This window comes from Cucumis melo, chromosome 4 (genome assembly GCF_025177605.1).
Source record: "Cucumis melo cultivar AY chromosome 4, USDA_Cmelo_AY_1.0, whole genome shotgun sequence".
Lineage (NCBI taxonomy): Eukaryota > Viridiplantae > Streptophyta > Magnoliopsida > Cucurbitales > Cucurbitaceae > Cucumis > Cucumis melo.
Window position 1 is genome coordinate 6,418,452 of NC_066860.1, and position 21,549 is coordinate 6,440,000.

General features: G+C 36.9%; 1 protein-coding gene across 1 annotated transcript; it reads left to right on the forward strand.

Annotated features, from left to right (window-relative positions):
- The first annotated feature begins 19,630 nt into the window (after positions 1-19,630).
- On the forward strand, positions 19,631-21,495 carry LOC103503990 (protein JINGUBANG). Its single transcript, XM_008468413.3, has one exon. It carries the CDS (start codon positions 19,867-19,869, stop codon positions 21,250-21,252), a length of 1,386 nt encoding a protein of 461 aa, XP_008466635.1. The 5' UTR covers positions 19,631-19,866; the 3' UTR covers positions 21,253-21,495.
- The last annotated feature ends 54 nt before the right edge of the window (positions 21,496-21,549 follow it).

Sequence of the window (21,549 nt, forward strand, 5' to 3'; positions counted from 1 at the left end):
AAAATATTTTAAATTTCCTTGATTCTTGCTTCCCCAAATTTGAAGAAGCCATCCTCAAACTCAAATCGGTTAAGGTTAATTACTTTGAACGATTCCATAGTTTAGGTTTTAGTTTTTAGTTTTTAGTTTTTTAGTTTGAAATCTTTGGCAAATGGGAAACTCTATAGTTTTCATATTATGATGTAGTTATTATTTAGTTAATATAGGCTGATGTTATTGTTTTTCCCGATTTCCTTTGATGAATCTTGATGATTTTCTGAATTTGGGTCCGTATAGATGATAAATCTTGATCGAGATCGATGAAATTACCCCGATATTCATTGAAGGAGTCTCGAGATTAGATGAGTTTCACATGCATTCTGTAGGGTAATCTCAAGAACGATTTCGCTCAAGATTGGACCAAGTTTACCACACAAAATGAATGCAAAACCTTAATCTCGTGACACCTAATGTAATGTTGCCCGAGTTCAATCACTTATTCATGTTTTCTCGGTCGGGATTGTCTCGAGATTCATTACAGAATACTGATGTATGTTTTTTTTTCTTTTTCTTGCAGATGCCTCTTATCACAAAGATCAATTCTAAGGAATTTTTCTTTGCCAACTTTACATGTTGTTCGCACTTAGCAAATATAGTGTCGAACATAAAAAATAGGCTTACGCCCAAGCAAGTGCACATGTTCAGGAAAACAATATTTGGTCATTTCCTAGACAAGAAGTTAGTTTTCAATGGACTGCTCTACCACTACATCCTCTTGAGAGAGGTTGAAGACGAACGAAATGACATTATCTCATTTAAACTACTCGATTAAAAGGTCTCCTTTGGGCGGGAGGGCTTCAATACAATCACGAGATAAGGGCTAGGTTGAGACGTTCTATCCAATTTGACGATGATAAAGCCTTAAGGTTAAGATGTCTATACCTTGGCAATGTCAACATGAATGGGTTGGAACTGAACAAAGATTACCCAACCCTAAATTTTGAGAGGGACGAGGATGTCAGAAAGATGTCGCTCTTCTGCTTCATTGAGTTGGCCATGATGGGGAGAAGAAGAAGGCAACACATGGACTGGACCATGTTGGACCTCATCGACGACCTTGAGGACTTTGTGAGCTATGATTGGGGTTAGATGATATGGACTAAGACTCTATCTAGCTTGAAAGGAGTACTGAATGGAAGGTGGCTATATGCATAAGAAGAAGCCCCTAAACAAGAAGACTCTGAAGTCCTATAGCCTATATGGCTTCCATTTTGCCTTTCAAGTTGGTAACCCAAACTTTCTTATTATGTTTTATTTAGTTATATGTCTTTTGATTTTTGTTCTTTTGCTAACGTTGTTCTTTCATATTTAAGTTTGGGCGTATGAGATAGGGTTATCCATAAGTGGACGGGTAGGCAATAAGGCTTCACATGATGCGATACGAAGCATCATATGATGGAGTTGCACGTACTCAACTAGGTTGAAGGTGATTGAGTCACAAGTCTTCAAGTCCTAATCGATAATTCCTTGCTTCTTTTATTAATCTGCCTCACATTATAGTTTATGGTTTAATAACTTATAGTTGTTGTTTGATATTCGAAATTCAGGCTGGTACACAAGCAATTTAACCCACGGATGAGGAGTTTATATACCTTGATTAGGTTCTCGACATCCCTTCTACGGAAGGTTACGGGGATACCCCCAAAGCTCCTCTTAGAGAAGATGACGCTCCCCTTCCTATCCACATGGCCAACGTTCACTTCAACTTCTCACCCATCGTCAACCTCCACTACCTACCCATCCTCGTGAGCCTGAGGATAACCCTAGGGGCTTTCCTTTGGACAATCGTGACCCTTTTTGGACTTGTCCGAAGCTAGCTGAATCGAAAGCGAGTACGGGCCACTTTGACTCCAATCTTGATGATATGAAGTTGAAGTTGGATCGCATGGACTTGAGATTGGATCACATGGAGTCCTCCTTTACAGCCGAGTTATCTACCATAAAGGAGTTGTCGATAGTTTTAGTCGCGTATGTTGTGTAATATTCTTTTCGCTTTGGTTTTATTTAATTAATTAATTAATATTTGACGTAATTTTTTATTTCTTTTAGAGTATGTCTCATAATCTTTAGTCAACATCTAGAGACACCAATGGTAACGAGAACCACGAAGGAGGTGGTGAGGATATAAGGCTACAAACCAGGACATCAAGGTTTATGTTGTCGATCTCTCTATTGTCCCATTGCATTATGCCAACTGAAACAATATTAAAGCTTTCCTAGACAAGTCGACGAACCCGATGGTAGATGCAGCGGAGGTCCCCATTGATTTTAGCGATGTTACAGATGGTGTGTCGCTTGTTGTCGTGTCTGTGCAACGTTTTTTCATGGATATGTCATGTTAAGTTCTAAGTGAATGACTTAGTAGGAGATTATAATAGGAATACGCGATAAAAGGTTCCTTTCTATCTATGTATTGCTGATTTCCAAATGATAAACATGTAACACAAGTTTTCCTCTTGTTTGTCCAAGTGTAAGCGAAGGGAGAGGTTTCATGGGTAAGTCAGGGTCGAACTCAGAGAATTTCTATCAAACCTTAGTTATAAAGTTCACTTCTCATTTAGGCGGTATACAATTTCTATCGAATTAGACCACAAATTAAAAATGTCTGGAAAAGCTCTATTGCGATTTCGCGAGGCAATTCACATTAATGTAATGAAAGTGAAGGCCCTACAACAATCACAGAACGAAAATAAAAGTATAAATGTGTATTAAGGTACTATCTACACGAGATTCTGTAAAGGTGGTAAGAAATGGTGGAAATGCAGAGAATGAACTAACTTGTGTAAAAGAAAGTGTGAAGGAATGTCGTCGGTTTGTAGGCGATTATGCCATGCGATAGTCCTTAATGTGATAGCCATTACTTAATCATCTTCTAATTAAGGAAAACACTTCTTAGTGTCTAAACAACACACTTACTCGCCTCTCGAGATGCAAATGATAAAGAGTAATTAGGCGATAGCTATCTAGAGTTCTTTATTTGTAACGGTCATATTACCTCTCTTTTAAGGGTGACAACCTTTCAGCGCCTAGTTACCATACTTGTTCTCCTTTCGGGACGCAAATGATGGAGGTTTAATCACCAGAATAGAGTTTGTTCAAAACTTCTTCCTGTGCACATTTAGCCATGTCCTTACTACTTGCTATCTCGAGTAGTTGGCGACAAGAGCTGGCCAAGCGATAAAGTGAGCTCAACTAAATGCGATGAACCTTACAAGTTAGTTCTCTTATCAAGAACTTATCACAAGCCTAAACTACTTATAACACTTTAATAGATGGACAATAAAGAAATGATAGATTGAAAGGGAATAAAGTTGCCAACGTATTGAAGAATGTAGGCCTTTTGGCCATTGTACAAATGAAAGTCAACATTACAAATGAAATACAAAAATGGAAAGTAAAGATAGAGAGTTGAGCTGCAAAATGCATAGAAATGCATTCTTGGGCTTTTTTACAAGTTAGGGGGAAGAAGTTGATGGTTTCTCTCTCTCATCTTTTTGTAAGCTCTCATTTACAGTTTGACCTGAGAAGAGGTAGAAGATCCTTTACAAAAGTCCTTTCAACCTACTCTCATGGAGCTTTTTAGGTTTTGGCCCATTTAGACCAGATAAAGTAAATGCAAGGCCCTGATCGCGTATTGCCAACATAATAAAGGCCCAATGGCAAGGAATATGCAAAAGATCTTGACCTGAAGAAAGGAGGTCCAGGTGAATAGGAGTATAGAACATCCCATAGGGTAGTATGAAAAAAGGGGAAGGCGACGCGAGAATATATACTTAAGTCTAAGTTCCATCGCGAGAAGGCAAGTGACACAATGAGTATAAGCCGAAGAGGAATAAGCGTGCGTTGAATGCCAAAAGTTAGGCGTTTAACATCGTAATACGAAAAAGAAGTGCCTACGCTTAAGAAAGGAGGCGAATAAGTGTTTTGTCAAGATGACTTGACCACTCACTAAGAGAAAATAAATGCATGCTACTTTTCGAGATGATAGAAGGGTTAGATGATTTAAGAGTTTGAATTCCAAAAGAGATAAGGTGTGCATCTCGAGAGAAAAGTCCAATTGCCACTGATGGATAGTCCATGTGTCGAGTTTGGATTGGTTGCATGACATGGCAAGTCAGTAAGAAAACACGTGTAAAGTATTGAAACGACCCTCGAATGTGGGAGGTCACTATAAAAAGGCTTAATGGCCAAAGAGGAAAAGGGAGTTTTCGAAAGTATTAGACTTTCTGATGAAAGTGACAAGGAATATTCAAAGCATTGAGCAGTAGACGAGGAAACCGCTAGGCGAGAAGAGGAATCCAATGACAGAAAATGAAGGGTTTGAGGCTATAGTATATGAGTGAGTGATAAATAAGATTCTAGTGTGATTTCTAATTAGAATTTTCCTTTTATGTTTAAATCTTTCTTTACATATATATGTTACAAATAAATTTTTGTGGGCAATTCTTCCCAATCCAAGTGAATATCTCTGTAACTATTATTGTTTTTTAGTAGTTATTGTGAGAGGAATATCTATGAATCCTTAACAAAGGAGGAACCAGTTGCAAATGCTTTTCATCAATAGTTAGTACCTGTGAATCTTTCATCAATAGAAAAAATGTTTATGAATGCCTTCCATAGGCACTGAGTAATGTGTTGAGAACGTGATACATGAGAAGTATGTTCTGTTTATGAGAATATTCTATTGTTGTTCCTTATTTTTTGATTTGAGTAACTACTGAAATATTATTTAAGGAAATGAAGTAAGTGTAAATGAAGTAAGTGTGCTAACCCTTCTGTGTACTGTTCATAGTGGTTGTTTGTCAAATGAAAATAAGATCTATTGCTAGACGTTGGTGGAAATTTCAGGTAACTCGTGTGTTGCTCATTGAGTATGAACCCCAAGTCTAGGCAAATGGAGAATCCTAGGTCTAGATAAGTTGCAATGAAATGCTAGTTGAATGAAAAAGGAAGAATGTGTCGAGGCAGTAGTGAAAATTCCAGGTAACTCGCACAACGCTGACTGAATGTGAATCCCACGTCCAGGCGAGGCGAGAATCCCAAGCTCCACTAATGAATTGGAATGCATGATGACTTGAACACATAGAAATTAATTACGCTTGTGATGACGGTTGCAGTAGCTGATACGAATGCGTGATGGCTTGAATATGTAGAATCGATTTTACTTAGGATGATGGTGGTTGTGGTTTTGAATGTATGGAATTTTGTTGTGCTTATAGAAATGATGGTTGAGTTATGATACGGTGAAAATTGATATGCGATCTAATCTTGTTGATAATATTATTATTTGAATATTATTGCTTTCCCTAGAAAGGTATTTCTCAACCCATCACTCACTAAGTTTGTTTGACTTATGTCTTAAAGTTTTCCTCCTTAGGTTGTCAAGCGTTGAAGCTAAGCGAAGGATGGAATTTAGGTGTTATAGTCTACTTAAGGAGGGAAGACAGAATTATTCGGTAGCCTTACATGGTACATTGGCCATAGAAATTTCTATTACACCTAAGGAGCCAGTTGATAGGTGAATGGCTCCTTAGTGTGGATGGCTTGGCTTGAAGGAAGGCAAGAGTGATACTCAAGTTAGTAGGGCCTAACCTAGTGAGCCAGAGACCAAAGGAGTCGAAGAATCGAGCTGTGGGAGGTAAGGCTTCACACCTCTAAGTACCTCGACTCAAGAAGCAACATTAGGCGGTGGACAAGAAAAGAAGTATCTTTGGGGAGAAGCTGAAAAAGCAAAGGAGGAAAAGAACATTAATTAGAATCGAGGTTGAGTATCAGTGCTAAAAGAGTCCTACAAAGCCCCTTACCATCATGGTGCAAAAAGGTTTCACCTTGGTGGCAAAAAAGGGAACAAGGTGCATTGCTACACGATAAGGCGAGTAAACCATATGCAAAGCTGGAAAAGTTGAGATAGGCAAAGGGAAGCTGTGAAACTATGTTTTAAGTCTTGTATTTAAGGAAACAATTAAGTTGTAATTGAACCTTGTAAAAGTGCTAAGTTAATAAAGGAAAGTTTTGTATTCATTTCACTGTATTACCTAGCATCTGTCTCAACTTATGAATTTATGATAGAAGCTATGCGTTTTGATACATTATCCTGCATTTTAGCTCAATTACTGTTTTGACGCACTGTCATCTAAGTTATAATTAGATGACAAGTTATATTCTCCAATGTTTATGAATTTATGATAGAAGCTACTCGTTTTGACCCATTATCCTACGCTTTAGCTCCATTACTATTTTTCTTGTGTGTTTTGTAAGGAATAAATTCAACAAAATGAAACTATCGTTCAACATCGCGATGATGAAGGGATTTTAATGGAAAATTGCAAGAACGCACCATGGATTGACTGGAAAGCGCATGCCTAATTATGGACCGATCCAAATCTGAGATACTTTTTAACTACGCTCTCGGTGTCATCAAAGATTGCAGATCGTGGTCCAAAGTTTATTGAGTGATGGGGCCAATGAACATGAAACAACTTTGGATAATTGTTGCAGCCAATGTCAAACATTGTAAGGTGAATGTCTTCGACTCTATGCCTAACTACATCAATGATTATATCGTTGACCTTGTTTTTCGAACCTTCGTACATGTCATCTCCTCCCTTTGTATAGCAATTTGTTTAGCCAACACAAGATCATATTTCAAAAATCGCCTTTGGCGAGTGAGAAGGAATGAGGAAGTTCTACAAAGTGGGAAGTCCTTGGATTGTGGAATTTTTTTGCGCCAAAATTATTGAATGTGCTGGGTTGATGGTCCAATCCAATGTTTAGATCAGAATGAAGCACATGAATTTGATTAGACAATAATATATCACCGAATTATGGGCGAATAAATATTTTTGGTCTGATTCATGTTAATATTTTCTTGTAATGATCTCACGTGCTTATGAATCAGTTGTAATTAATTCTTGTAATAAATTCAATCTTTTAATAAATTAAACCTTATAATAAATTCATTCTTGTAATAAATTCATCCTTGTAATAAATGAGTTTCTTGTAATCAATTCATTCTTATAATAAGTTTAACTTTTCAAAGTCAAAAGTCAACATTTTAACTTATTATAAATTTGACCATTTCCATTAATTTCGAGCTTCCAAATATAAATTTGTATTGGTATTTTTAATATTTAAATCACATTTAAACATAAAGCTTTATCTAAAAACTTATAATTGACGGATATATCACATATATTTGTCGGTTTCTCTCGCTTTTCCTAATTCAAATTATTCCAACATACTTTTCTAAGTTTATTCTCTATGAGATAGTAGGGGAACCTAATGGACATATAGATCATGGGCTCCAACAATCCGAGATTAACTAGTTAAACCCTTTAGATCGAGCTAATCAACATTCGTTAACTAACGGGTCATTCCACTAAAGTTTTGTAGCTGCACTTCCCTCACTATAGATAGATTTTTGTCTATCTGATATAACCATGATTAGTAAGTTAATCCTCCACAGATTGTTCGTAACTTCGACTGGGTCAAAATACTGTTTTACCTCTAAGACTACATCTTATTCCATAAGTCCCACGATCCACTATTGAACAATTGGTTTAAGGTCCAACCTATAAATTGAATCTCTTTCGAGCCAACGAGAGGGTGGAGCCCCTTATTCAAGACTTGGATTTAGTCCTTAAGGGAACAACTTATCCGCTAATCCTAAAGCGCGTAGGAGCGAATTTCATCTTGCACCCTATGTCTCTAGCCATCCACCCAGATCTTACCCCTAAGATGGGAGGCTTATTGGGCCAGCGCTTATGAGCTACCCTCACTTATAAAGATCTAAGGATGATTCATTTGAACAGAAGTTCTTAGTTAACTCAAGATTGAGACTAATTTACCTTGGTCATAAATAATCGAAATAATCAGTTTTATACAGTCAACTGTGTTATAACTTAAAAGTGGCTATTTCATGGTTCCAACCTTATGTAAACTCTTTATATAGGATGCCCCTCTTCCATGTCTCTATATGAATGTTTTCGGATCATATCGTTTGTACTAACTATAAAGCAGACCACATCCATAGTATCCCCAAAATAAGGTGTTCAATCTTATTCATACACTATAAACCGTTTGAGTTATATACTCGAACTTGATCCACATTTATGTCTCTAGATAAAGTTCAAGTCTATACTAGATACCCTTAGGATCTTAGTTTATTGAATTCAAGATTATAGTATTTTATTTTTATTAATAAGTGCTAAATAACTACTTTATTGAATAAAATATAAATTTAAACTATAAACTATGAGTTTTAGGACATAAATTCTAATAGAAGATTTGTGTAGGGTTTCAAATCTCGATCGAATTTTTATACAATTACCTCGAGATTACACATTTGTTCATTATTTTTCTTTGTATATTTGCAGGATGCCTCGTTTGTCTATTGGTTTTGTACTGAATGGAAGGAGGTTCAGAAAGAATACGTGAGAGGACAATTGAAAGGATTAAATGTTGATGTGCGTATCAAGTTTGAAGATTTTTTTAGGGAAATCTATAGAATAATCGTGATAAGTTATGTTAAGCATGATTTGGTTCTTAGGTGTATATATAATGTGAAATCGTCTATGAAAGCTTTCGTTATTGCCAATTAAGAAGACCTTGGGCTTTATTTAAATGGGGATGACGTGTCACAAGTTGCCATTTTTGTTTCTAAGGTTTTAAAACCATCCTCTAGGAGTACTACGACAGAAGTGTTTAATATTCCAATGGTCCGCGAAGTGAGTAATATTCTAATGGCAAGCGAAAGCAAGAAATTGGACTACACTAATACCAACCTTAAATGCTCACATGTATCAAATGAGGTCTTCAATTTGATTCCATTGGCTATGAACATGTGTCCCTTAAAGGTTGGAGACGAAAGAGATGGATTGTATAGTATTGGCAATGAAGAGTTTGTGGACGATGGTGGCCATGAAAGTGACATTGAATTCGAAGTGATGATGATGTTCAAGGTCTTCATATTTCTAATATTGGATTGAGAGTAGATGATGATGTCCATGGTCTTCATAATTCTAATATCAGATTGGGAGTAGATGATGATGTCCATGGTCTTCATATGTTTGATTCAGATGTCCAACTAGATCATGAAGTTAATATCGATAATGATCACAAAAATTTAGAAAGTGACGAAGAAGAATTACCTCCTTCAGTTAGCAAGAAAAAGCAAAAACGCGGAAAAGTTGTTGAAATGCACAGTTTTCGTATCAGTCGAGTCATTCCTAGAAGATGTATAGATCAGTTATTTGTTTTTGAATAAGAAAGATTTGGCAAAGAAACTTGTGGTGTTTGTTATCATGCAGAACTTGCAATTTCGTGTGCATAGATCGAACAAAAAGTTATATATTCTTAGAAGCTCTGGTTCTTTATGTTCGTGGCAACTAAGGGCTACAAAACTAAAAGATTCCAATTTGTTTAAGGTTTCTAAGCATGAGAGTACGCACATGTGCTAAAAGTCCTGAGGAAGCAAGATTATAGACAAGCTAAGAGTTGGGCTATAGTTGAACTGATTCATTCGAAGTATGAAGATGTTAGTCGTGGTTATAGGCCTAAAGGTATCATTCCAGATTTTTGAAAGGAGTTTGACATTGATCTGTCGTATGAGAGGGCTTGGAGGGCTCAAGAGGCCGCACTGTCAATGGTAAGGAAATCTCTTAGAGAGTCATACGGTTTATTGGCTCGGTATGGAGAAGCATTGAAGATTGTCAATCATAGGACTCATTATAATTTGGAGGTAGAACCCGATGGTCATTTCAAGTATGTGTATATGACACTTGAGGCATACATCCGATGATCTTTGAATTTTATAAGGATGATTTTGGTGGTTGATGTGGCTCATTGCAAGGGGAAGTACAAGGGTATTATGCTTGTGGCGGTGTCAATTGATGCTAATAAGTAACTGTACTCGATCACATTTGGATTGGGTGACAAAGGGAGCAACATATCATAGGACCTGATTCATGGCAAGGTTACGAACAACTATTGGTGATGTGAATGGGATAGTGTTCGTATCCGATTGGCATAAGAGTATCACCAAATCTATTGTACAAGTCTTCCTCGATAAGTTCCACGCACTGTGAATCCATCATTTAAGTTTGAACCTTACAATGAAGTTCAATAATAATAACATGTGTGCAAATTTCATGCTAGTCGCCAAAGCATGTCGAGAGTATGTATTTTAGTATTATTGGAACAAGTTGGCACTCTACCCAAAAGTGCAAGAGTATCTAACAAAAGTAGGTTTTTCGAGATAGGCCCGTGTACATTAGGGAGGCATGCAATATGATCAGATGACGACCAATATCACATAATTCATCTGCATTGACTCGATTTATAATACTATCGGAGTGAAACAAGGGATCTAAAGAAGAACATAGGCTAGACTCTATTAGTAACAAGTAAATCCTTTGGATGTAAAAAGTATCAATATTTTTCTATGCAATTTCAAAGGATGCACGAGCACTGTCAATAACTGCTTTCTTGGACCACATCAAATCTATGCACCAAGCATGGTTTGTCGAATGTAGGGATATAGCAGAATTAAGAAACTGTATTATCTAACCTCAACGAGTCTCTATTGAATGTGTTGATTCGAGGTCCAAAAAATATGTAGTGCAGCCAATAGACCACTGCGAGTTGGAGATTATGGACAGGTCATGTACTTTCTCACATCAATTTACACGATAAAACATGCATGTGTGACGAGTTCAATTACTATGAAATTTTGTGTTTGCATGTACTTACTGCTTATAAGGTGAAGGCTATCAATCTGTACACAATATGCTCCTGTGACTACTACATCACATCCTGGTTGGTCAATTATGTCGAACCTATCTTTTTGGTATGTCATGTATCCAAATGGAAAACTACAAAAGGGTTTGTCGATAGAGTCATCTTACCACCACGAATAGTTGGTCAAGTTGGTCGAGGAGAAACCATGAGCATCTCGTCAACGTTGAAATAGAGAAGAAGATTTACCATTGTTCTCGGTTCAAAGTTGTAGGTTATAATAGAAAGACATGTAGGGCCAAACTTATTAAGCAATAATACATTTTTGTTGTTTTTTTTTGAATTTATGAATTAATTTAATATAAGACTTATGTATTTGTTTTTCATACACGAAAATGCCACGAAACTTTCATTTTATTTTTTCAATTCATTTTCATACATGAGAATACAAAAAAGCTATCATCCAGTATGTTTCACACGAGAATGCAACAATAAGGAAATTAAATTAAGAAAATTAAATTAGGGGTCTATATATAAACAATAAGGAAATTGAATTGGGATCTATACATGATTGATAAAGAAAATTATACTAGGTGTCTCAATACTCGAAGAGGATTTGACTTGAGATTTTGAACATAATGCTTATGTTTTCCAATTCGGGATCATCTCGAGACACTCATTGCCTGAGATTTTTTACCTAATGCTTCTGCTTTTCAACTCTGGAACATCTTGGGACATCATTGTTCGAGATTTTTAACATAATGCTTATGTTTTCCAACTCGAGGATATCTCGGGCCAAACTTGGCTCAAGATTTTTAACCAAATGCTTCTATATTTCAGCTTGGTGCATCTCAGGGCAACTATGACGTGGGATTCGAAACCCATATACTTCTATTTTTAAAACTTGAGGGATCTCGAACTTCAACTCGGGATCATTAACTAAGTGCTTTTTGTTTTTTAGATTGGTGCATCTCGATGCTATGATGGTTGGGAACAGTTAACATAAATGGTTATGTTTTTCAACTCGACGACACTTGTGGAAAATTTTGCCTGAGAATAGTTAACCTCAATTTCTAAATCATCTAACTCACATGATTTCAATATATAAAAATAATTTTTGGAATTTCATTACAATTTCCCTAAGCACACCACAAAGGTAGACAACAACAAAAAAAAATTTATAACAATAAATCCCACAATCACCCGTCACCATTTGTTGAGGTATATATCGTACATGGCATACCGGCCACGATGTTGGAGGTAGAATAGGTTTCACTGTGAACACGCAACTGTGGTGTAGTAGAGCCAGGACAACGCACCTTATGTTGTTGAGTTCTTTATCGAGGTCCACTTCTAACGTCAAATCAATAAACAAATCCCAGACGTTGATTCGTACATTGACTATGTGAAGCACGATCAAAACCCATTGGCATCCCCCAATGTTGTAAGGCAAGTATATAATGTTGACATCCATCTATACCTTTTCATACTAAGATAACTCGCTCATCACATATTTCAATACACTCAACGTCAACTGGGTTGGTGCCCTTTTGAAACTCCTCGTACAAACTTGGGCTACGCCTTAGGAAAATTTGCAACTTAGAGTCAACTAGAACACATTATTAACAAGTTGAGAATAACAATTGAACCAGAAGTTGTTCAAAAATATCGTGATAGCATGGTCACCCATAGTGAATCTTTTCCCCAGTGCGAGGGATCGACATTAACCTTTAACTTCTTCTGGGTGAACAGGAGCAATGTGTCGATCATCTGCAAACAGTGAGAAGCTACTAATTAGGGTCAAATGATGACATACATAATGGAAAACATACCAAATTTGAAGTGCCTAAGCTGTTGTTCATGAATATCTACGGGGTTAGGAGGTCTAAGAACCATGGAACTGCCCTCGAGGATCTAACTATCTTTCGCTACTCCTCTTTCTAAGGGTCCGAGAGGTATGCTGAGAATTGTTTATTGAACTTCACAGGGATTTTGTGGATAGGATTGTAGGGGCACACCATTTTTCTTCTCTTAGTCTCTTGTCCTTGTTCAATAATTAGGGACTGCAATTTTTAGGGTATACCTCTTCCTTGTCGTCCTTACCTTAGGTACGACATTCGAAAATGGAAGTCAAGATGACCTCTACGTCAAACTTGATGGGTTGGACAATTCGTAATTCAATTTATTGGTTAGTTTTATTATTACTAAAATCACCATATAAAAGCATTCAAAGTTTGAAATCATTTACTTCATCCTTTAGCTCTATGATGGGTTAGGGAGGCAGTGGTGGCACATCTTCACCCCTAATGGTACGTCGATCGGTATGATACCAACTCTGAGGTTGTCACTTAGAGATGTTCCTGTCTCCTCATCAATACGCTGGTCATTAATGATCGGAGTAGGAACATCCACGGATATGTCGCCAACCAAAGTTTGAGCCTCAAGTGCATTGAACGACGTACCTTCACCATCGCCATAGCATGGTTGTGAGTCAATTGTCTTACCTATTAACGAAGAAGTAGAAACATAAGTAAGGATTAATACTTAATTAAGAAAAAAAACAATAAAAATAAGTACTTAAATATTAATAATACCTTAACCAATACATTCAGAAGCTCCTTTATGGCCAATAACTCAACTGACACGGATGACTGTATTCATTGTAAGAAGTCATCCATCCGATCTAATCTTGCTTCCATGCGACATACATGCTAGCTATAATCATACGTCCTAGGATCTATCAATTTGAATAGGCTACTCTGTAGATATGGTAGGGCAACCATCGTCCCCATGAGGAGAATGAGGATGCTAGACGTGAGGAATGAATGGATGAAAACCCTTTACAGCGGAAAATTACAGAAACCCAATTTTAATTGGAACCTTAAAATTACCAATACATTGGCAAAAAATTACAAAAACAATTTTTATGGTTAAACATGGTTTGAATAAAAAATACTGAGAAGAAAACTTACGCTCATTGACGACTCTGAATCTACCAATCACCAATTTGGGCACCACCACTTGGAAACCTTCATATTCTCTTCAAGAGATGGTTTGTGGGAACAAAAAATTGGAATAAGGGAATGGAGAGAATTTTTTCAGAGAGAATATTTTTGGCCAGAGAGAAATGGGAGAGCAAAAATTTTTTTTCGCAAAACTCACTCCTTGTTATGCAAAGTATTCCCACTTCTTTAGATGAAAGAAGTGAGAAGTTGGAGATATAAGTGGGAACGTGGGAAAACCACCCACGTTCCCTATTAACTTAATAATAATTATTAAGTTAATATATATATTAAATTAATTAATTAATTTAATTAAATAATTAATTAATTAAATCATATTTAATTAATATTTCCATTTAAATCATATCTAAATGAATATCTCTCGCACAACCTATAGTTTTAATTTAATTAATTTAATTAAATCAAATTTAATTAAATCAAATTAAACTAAACTATTAATTAATTCTCCAATTAATTAATTTCTAAATTAAATATCTTATACTTAATTTAATCCATAATTTGAATCATATTCAAATATAAATTTCTCTCATAACCTATAGTTTTAATATGTATCATATACACATTAAATTTTAACTTATAGTTTTAATATGAATCTAATTCAAATTAAACTAATATTTAAACTTATTCAAATATTTTATTCTCTCGTAATTTAATTTTGAATCATATCCAAAATTAAATTTATATAATAAAGTCTAATAAACTTTATATTATAATGTATCAATATACATTATATTAATTCCCAAAGTAAATTTGAACATTTCAAATTACAACCAATATAAATAAATCTCATTACTCTTTATGAGCTATGAAGGGGACCTAATGGACCTACAGATCAGAAGCTACAACGATATGAGATTAATTAGCTAAACTCATTAACTACATTAATCAATATTCGTTAACTGTGTGTACACTCCACTAAAGACTCACAGCTGAACTCTTCTCACTGTAGATATATTTATGTGTCCACGGATATAGACCAATACCAGTAAGTTAGTCCTTCACAAGTGTTCGTAACACCAGCTGGATCAAATTACCGTTTTACCCCTGGGTTACCTCTAGTCCTTAAATACCAGTGCTCCTCTAATGAACAACCTGTTTATGGTCCAACCACTAAACAGAAACTCCTTTCGTGCCATAGAGAGGGTAGGGCCCTTTGTTCAAGTCCCGGACACACCATTTAAGGGAACACTTATCTACTTACCCTAAAGGTGGGAAGGAGTGAATTCCATCTTGTGTGATTATGTTCCCAGCTCCCCACTCGGTCTTGTCCCCAAAATGATAAGCATATTGAGTCGGAAATTTGGCCACTCTCACCCGTACAAATCAAAGGACAATCCCTCGCAAACAGGAGTTCATAATACACTCAGGATTAAGACTAAGTCACCTAGGTCATCCGAATGAAATAGAAATCCAACTAGCTAACGGAGTTACATCCAGTGACTACTATTTCGTGGTCCAGTCTTATGCAAACTCATTGCATAGGATACCCTCACTCGCATGTCGCATACATGAACACATTGGATCAATGTGTTTGTATCAAATACAAAGTGAGTCGTATCCATAGTGTTAACAGGATAAGGTACCCAACCTTAACCCTATACTATAGACCCTTTAAGCTGATCTTGAACATTGATCCTCGTATGTCTTTACATACTGTTCAAGACTCATCAAACAGCTTAGGATGTTAGTTTATTGGATTTAGGTTATTAAGACAAAACAAATAATATAATCAATAACACTTATTGAAATTATAATAATAAAACACTTCATTAATGGCAGTCAATTGATTATATTTACTATCTACGAGTTTTAGGACATAAAACCCAACAAGGAAGAGGAGGGGGATGTTTGACATGAGTGTATGACGAGGCAGACTCAACATGCTAAGGAGTCGGGTCATGCAGGCCTTCCTCGTAATCTTTCGTTGTCAGGATTTCAAGACTACGATCAAGGTAGCTCGTCATCTATAAGTTGAATCTCATGTATTCGATCCTGGATTTGAAATATTAACAGGTGCTAATTAAGAGACAAAACCCTAGAATACTATAGTGAATGTGGAGGAAGAAAATTAATCATAACGTACCATTTACGACTCGAAGACCTGAAACTTCATTACCTTTAACCAAGGTGAGTATGTGCTACTCCATTGCATGATGTGTGGTATCGTAAATGATGACTCCCTATAGGCAACCCACCTACTGATGGACAACATTGTCTCGTAGGACCAAATCTACAAATTCAATGATATCATTAACACAAGCATATAACTATTGGAAAAAAAAAGAGAAAACAATGAGCATATAATTACAAACCTGAAAGATGAAGGAAAATTTATAAAGGCTATACGACTCCAAGGACTTGTTATTCGCAAGTTTCTTCTTGTACAAGACCACTTTTTCATGAAGTGCCCATTTCAAACTAGCAAACGTCTTGGACCACACCAACTTACCTCAGTCTAGCTGATGAAGTCCTTTAAATTGTCAATCAAGCCTAACATCGTCTAATTTATGTATTTCCTCTTCTCCCGACCCATCATCGCAAGCTCAATGAAGTATAATATCGACATATTTACTACATCCTCGTCGTTTTCAAACTAAAGGATTGGGTAATCTTTTTCGAACTCAAACCCATTCATGCTTGTCCTATCCCCCAAATATAACCTTTTTAATCGAAGGGCGCCCTTGTCCTGTTCAAACTAGACCTCACGTCTGGGCCTATACCTAAACCCCGTTGTTATCTCAAAGTCTTCTCGCCTAAAGGAGACCTCCTCACTCAATAACTTAAAACTAATTGTATTATCTCATCCCTCTTTGACCTCTCTCAACAAAATTTAATGGTAGAAAGGTTCGTTGAACACCAACTTCACATACAAAATGTGTCCAAAGAAAGTTTTCCTAGACATGTGAAGTTGCCTAAGTGTTAACTTATTTTTTACACTTGACACAATCTTCGATAGATGTGAACAACAGGTCAAGTTTGCAAGGAAGAAGTCCTTAGAGTTGATTTTGGTCACAAGAGGCATCTACGAAATAGAAAAATTTGAACAAAATAAGTATTATGTGTTAAAACTCAGATTAATCTCGAGGCAATCTCAACCGAGAACCATATCAAATTCCAATTGAACTCAGGCAACATTGTCTGGGATGCCATGAGATAAGGGTTTCACATGCAATCTATATGGTAATCTCATACCCATCTCGATCAAAATCGACCCAGAGACCGCCTCACAAGATGCATGTGAAATGTATCAGATCTTGGGCCTCCTTCAACAAATCTCTAGGCATTTTCATAGATCTCAACCGAAATTCTTCATCTAAACTACCCCATATTGATGAAATGGTTGAGATTCATTAAATGAGACATGTGTTAACTTGAACTAATGTTGTACATCTAAGTACATCAGACCACCAACTACAAAGTTTTCCATTCGCCTTAAATTTGAAACTAAAAAATAAAAGCGTAAAACATAAACTAAAAACTAAAATGTAAACTATGAAATCGCTAAAAGTGCTTCACCTTGAGAGATTTAAAAGGACAAGTGAGTTCAAAACATTTTGCGGAGGAAAAATCACTAAAAGTCATTCAAATTGTAGGAGCAAAACAGTTCACCTCCCCGTCGAAATGAGCACAATGTTTAGCATTCAGTGTTTTCACAAAATATGTAACGTTCGAAATACCAAGGATATTTTGGTCATTCGATATATCCCTTTATTTTCAAATTTTAAATAAAAACTCACAATCTCAATGACGAACTCGGCCGAGAGAAACCGAGAAATTTCGTTCAAAGAGTTTTTTAAAATTTACGAATGATCTTGAGGTTGATCTTCGCCGAGATTGACGGACAAAAACAAAATTATGAGCTTTTCCAAAGTGTATTACTTTTGAAATATAAAACAAAAAAGATGCTATTTCTCAAATTTTCCTAGAGATGTTATTGGTAAATTTAATGGTTCCTTTTCCTACCAAGAAAAACTTTCATCTACAATTCTTGCAATGATGGAGAACATGAATCAAACAAAGAAGAATCGGTCATATGATCTAAAGCTCCAGGATTAATAATCCTCAAAGAAACATTGCCATAAGAGAAGGATTTAAAATTATTACTTGTGCGAGTTAAACACAAGAATTATTAGATGACATATTGGTGGGTAGCAATCTAAGGATTTGATGAATTTAGTCTTGTAATATAACGGGCTGAAGATTTTAACCAAACCAGACTAAAAGTAGTAAAACTAAATCAGATAAGTAGACCGAACCAAGTTGGATTAACCAAACAGCTTTGAACTGGGTGAGCAGTCTATGACTGATTATTGAGAGCAACACAACCCTAACCGGAAGTAGGATGAATCGATAATTTCGGCTGCTAGGGTTCCGATAGCGGCGGGTTAAAATGGCTAGGGCTAGGATTCAAATATATTTCTAACAGATTTGAAAAATAGAGAAGCCAAAAACGATGGACGGCAGCTCACGACAGCAGAAACAACGTAAAGAAAACAAAAACCGGAAATTTTTCGGCGATATTTTGTGGCGGTGCCATGCGGTCAGAGGCGAATGGTCGGAGATGGGCGACCGACGACGACGGTGCAAGAGGCGACGGCGAAATGCGATGGCAGTTGCTCAGATGTGACCGGCTGACGGGCAAAGGCAAAACCCAAACCAAAAAACGGACCACCTGCGTGTAAAAAGTCGAGCGAAGGAGGACGATTGCTCGGAGGTTGAAGATTCCGGAGAAGACGTGACGTCCGGTGAGCTCTGAATGACCGGAGGTTGCGGCGGACGAGAGAGAGGTTCGACGGCGGTGACGACAGCAACACAAACTAGGTTTTTGTTTAATTTTTAAAAAATTTAGGGGGCGTTTGGGGGAAGGGTTATGTAACCCTAGTTTTAACTCCTTAACCCTTCCTCAACCCTTCTTCAACTTTTCCTCAATCCTTCTTCACAACATTATCATAACACTTCCTTCACAACATTATCATAACACTTCCTTCATAACCCTTCCCCCAAACACATCTTATCATAACACTTCCTCCATAACCCTTCCCCCAAACACATCTTATTATAATCCTAGGTTTATCATAACCCTAACCCCCATAACCCAACCCTTCCCCCAAACGGCCCCTTAAGGTTTTTAGTGTTTGAAATCTTATTTCCTCTCTCATAGTTAAATCGTTTTTTTATTATTAAAATATATACAGAGTTGAGAGACCTTTTACCAACCTTTTACCAATAAGGAGAGAATAAAATAAAGTATATACAAATATAGAAATTCTAACAATATGCTACCTAACACAACGAAATACAAATTGCATTAAATCACTTCATTTCAATTTTTCGTTTTTGGATTCCCTACCACAAAGCTCCTCAATTTTTCCGTGTTATCTTCTTTGTTTAAGAAATATTTTGTATTTTATGATTGATTGTAACAAAAGAGTCTAACTTCTTAGAAGGGAAAGTAGAGATGTTTTAATCATTGAGCTATGTTCTTTGATAGGGTCAGAATGATATGTATTCTTGTATGGCTAGAAGTACATATGAAATTTTAAACTACACAATTCTTTGTTTCTTTCTTTTTTCTGTACAAGACTTCAAATTCCATCTATTTGATAAATTACCAAAACAAATTCTCTTCCAAAGAAAAACAAAGTATTTGATGGTTTTTGTTTGTGTTTGTAACCCACATATTGAGCGATATGTTCTCATTTAGTTTCCTAAAAAAAGCATGTTTCTGATTTGACCAAAATGAAGGTTTGGTTATCTGGTTTTCTTGAGGGTTGGCATTTAGAATATGCTAATTATAGACAAATTCTGTTGTGTCCACACTTTTAGTTTTACATTTTTAGCATCACTCTCCTGTATTTTCTCTCCATCATCAACCCATTACTTCACCCCCAAAACTCCCATTTTAACTTGGGTCTTTTGGGTTATTAACCTTCTGGGGTTAAAAACTAATATTCGTATATGAAATTTTCACTTCTCATGTGGGAATTCATATAATAACAATCCACAAAAACGGAGAGAAGGTGGGAGCAGAATCAGAAATAACAAACAAAAAAAGAAAAAGTAAAACAATATGTTTGGAGAAGGCAACAGCATTCCTCGAGCCAAATACGGTGGCAACATGGCACATTCCGACCCCAATATTTCCTCCACCTTAACCGAAGAAGATTTTGCCATGAGAAACAGCAGTGCTTCTGTTGGTGGCCAAGCATTTTATGATCCGAGTCGCTTGAGTGGTGAAGGCTCTCCCATGACAATGTCGCCATGGAATCAAACCTCCATGTTTGCTAAATCTCCATGGTCTCAAGTGGAAGAGAACAGCGGTCCTCAAAATGGCTTAATTGGCTCTCTTGTTCGTGAAGAAGGCCATATCTATTCCTTAGCTGCTTCAGGGGAGCTTCTTTACACGGGCTCCGACAGCAAGAACATTCGAGTTTGGAAGAATTTGAAGGAATATGCTGCATTTAAATCCAGCAGTGGGTTGGTGAAAGCCATTATAATCTCAGGAGAGAAGATTTTTACTGGACATCAAGATGGGAAAATCCGCGTCTGGAAGGTGTCACAAAAGAACCCAAGTGACCATAAACGAGCTGGAACATTGCCAACGTTGAAAGACATATTCAAAAGCTCAATCAATCCAAACAATTACGTTGAAGGACGAGGACGTCGAAGAGCTCTATGGATCAAACACTCTGATGCAGTGTCTTGTTTGAGCTTAACTGAAGACAAGCTGCTTTTGTACTCTGCCTCATGGGATAGAACACTGAAGGTATGGAGAATTGCAGACTCAAAATGCTTGGAATCCCTGAATGTGCACGATGATGCAGTGAATTCAGTTGTGGCAAGTGTGGAAGGGCTGGTGTTTACAGGGTCAGCAGATGGGACAGTGAAGGTGTGGAAAAGGGAAGTGAAAGGGAAGGCAACAAAGCACACTCTATTGGAGTCATTGTTGAAGCAAGAATGTGCAGTGACAGCGTTGGCAGTGACAGCGGCTGGAACCGTCGTGTATTGTGGGTCATCTGATGGGATGGTGAATTTCTGGGAAAGGAAAGGGAAATTGACTCACGGTGGGGTTCTGAAAGGGCATAAGCTGACTGTGTTGTGTTTAGTGGCAGTGGGGAGTATGGTGTTTAGTGGCTCAGCCGATAAGACTATATGTGTGTGGCGGAGAGAAGGGGCAGTGCATACATGTCTGTCAGTGCTGACCGGGCATACTGGGCCGGTGAAATGCTTGGCGGCAGAAGAAGATAATGAGTCGTCGAAGAATGGGGACAGGCAGTGGATAGTGTATAGTGGGAGCTTGGATAAGTCAATTAAGGTGTGGCGAGTATCTGAGATGGCGGCGGATAGGAATGCAGTGGCAATGATGCAGCAACAATTTATGAATGATTCAGACTCAGTGCCATCAGATAGAAGCTTCTCCTCTTCCAACAGAGCAACCAGCGGCAAACGACCGTGAATGTGAATGAAAGAGAAATTCAGAGAGTGAATCATCTTTCAACATTTTGTGAACCTTTTTTTTTAAAAAGTGTGTGTTTGACTTTGACCCCATGTGTTGTTTGTTTTCTGAACCAGCAAACTCACCTTCCTCCTCCTCTGTTGTATATTGTGGAACATTAAAAAGGATCTAACCCTCCACTCTGTGTGTATTCTTGCATTGATCATAAAAAGCATACTAATCATATTTCCCTTTAAATCCAAATCCACTACTCTTTCTTTCTATTTCACAATAATAGTTCCAAATTGCAAATTGTTC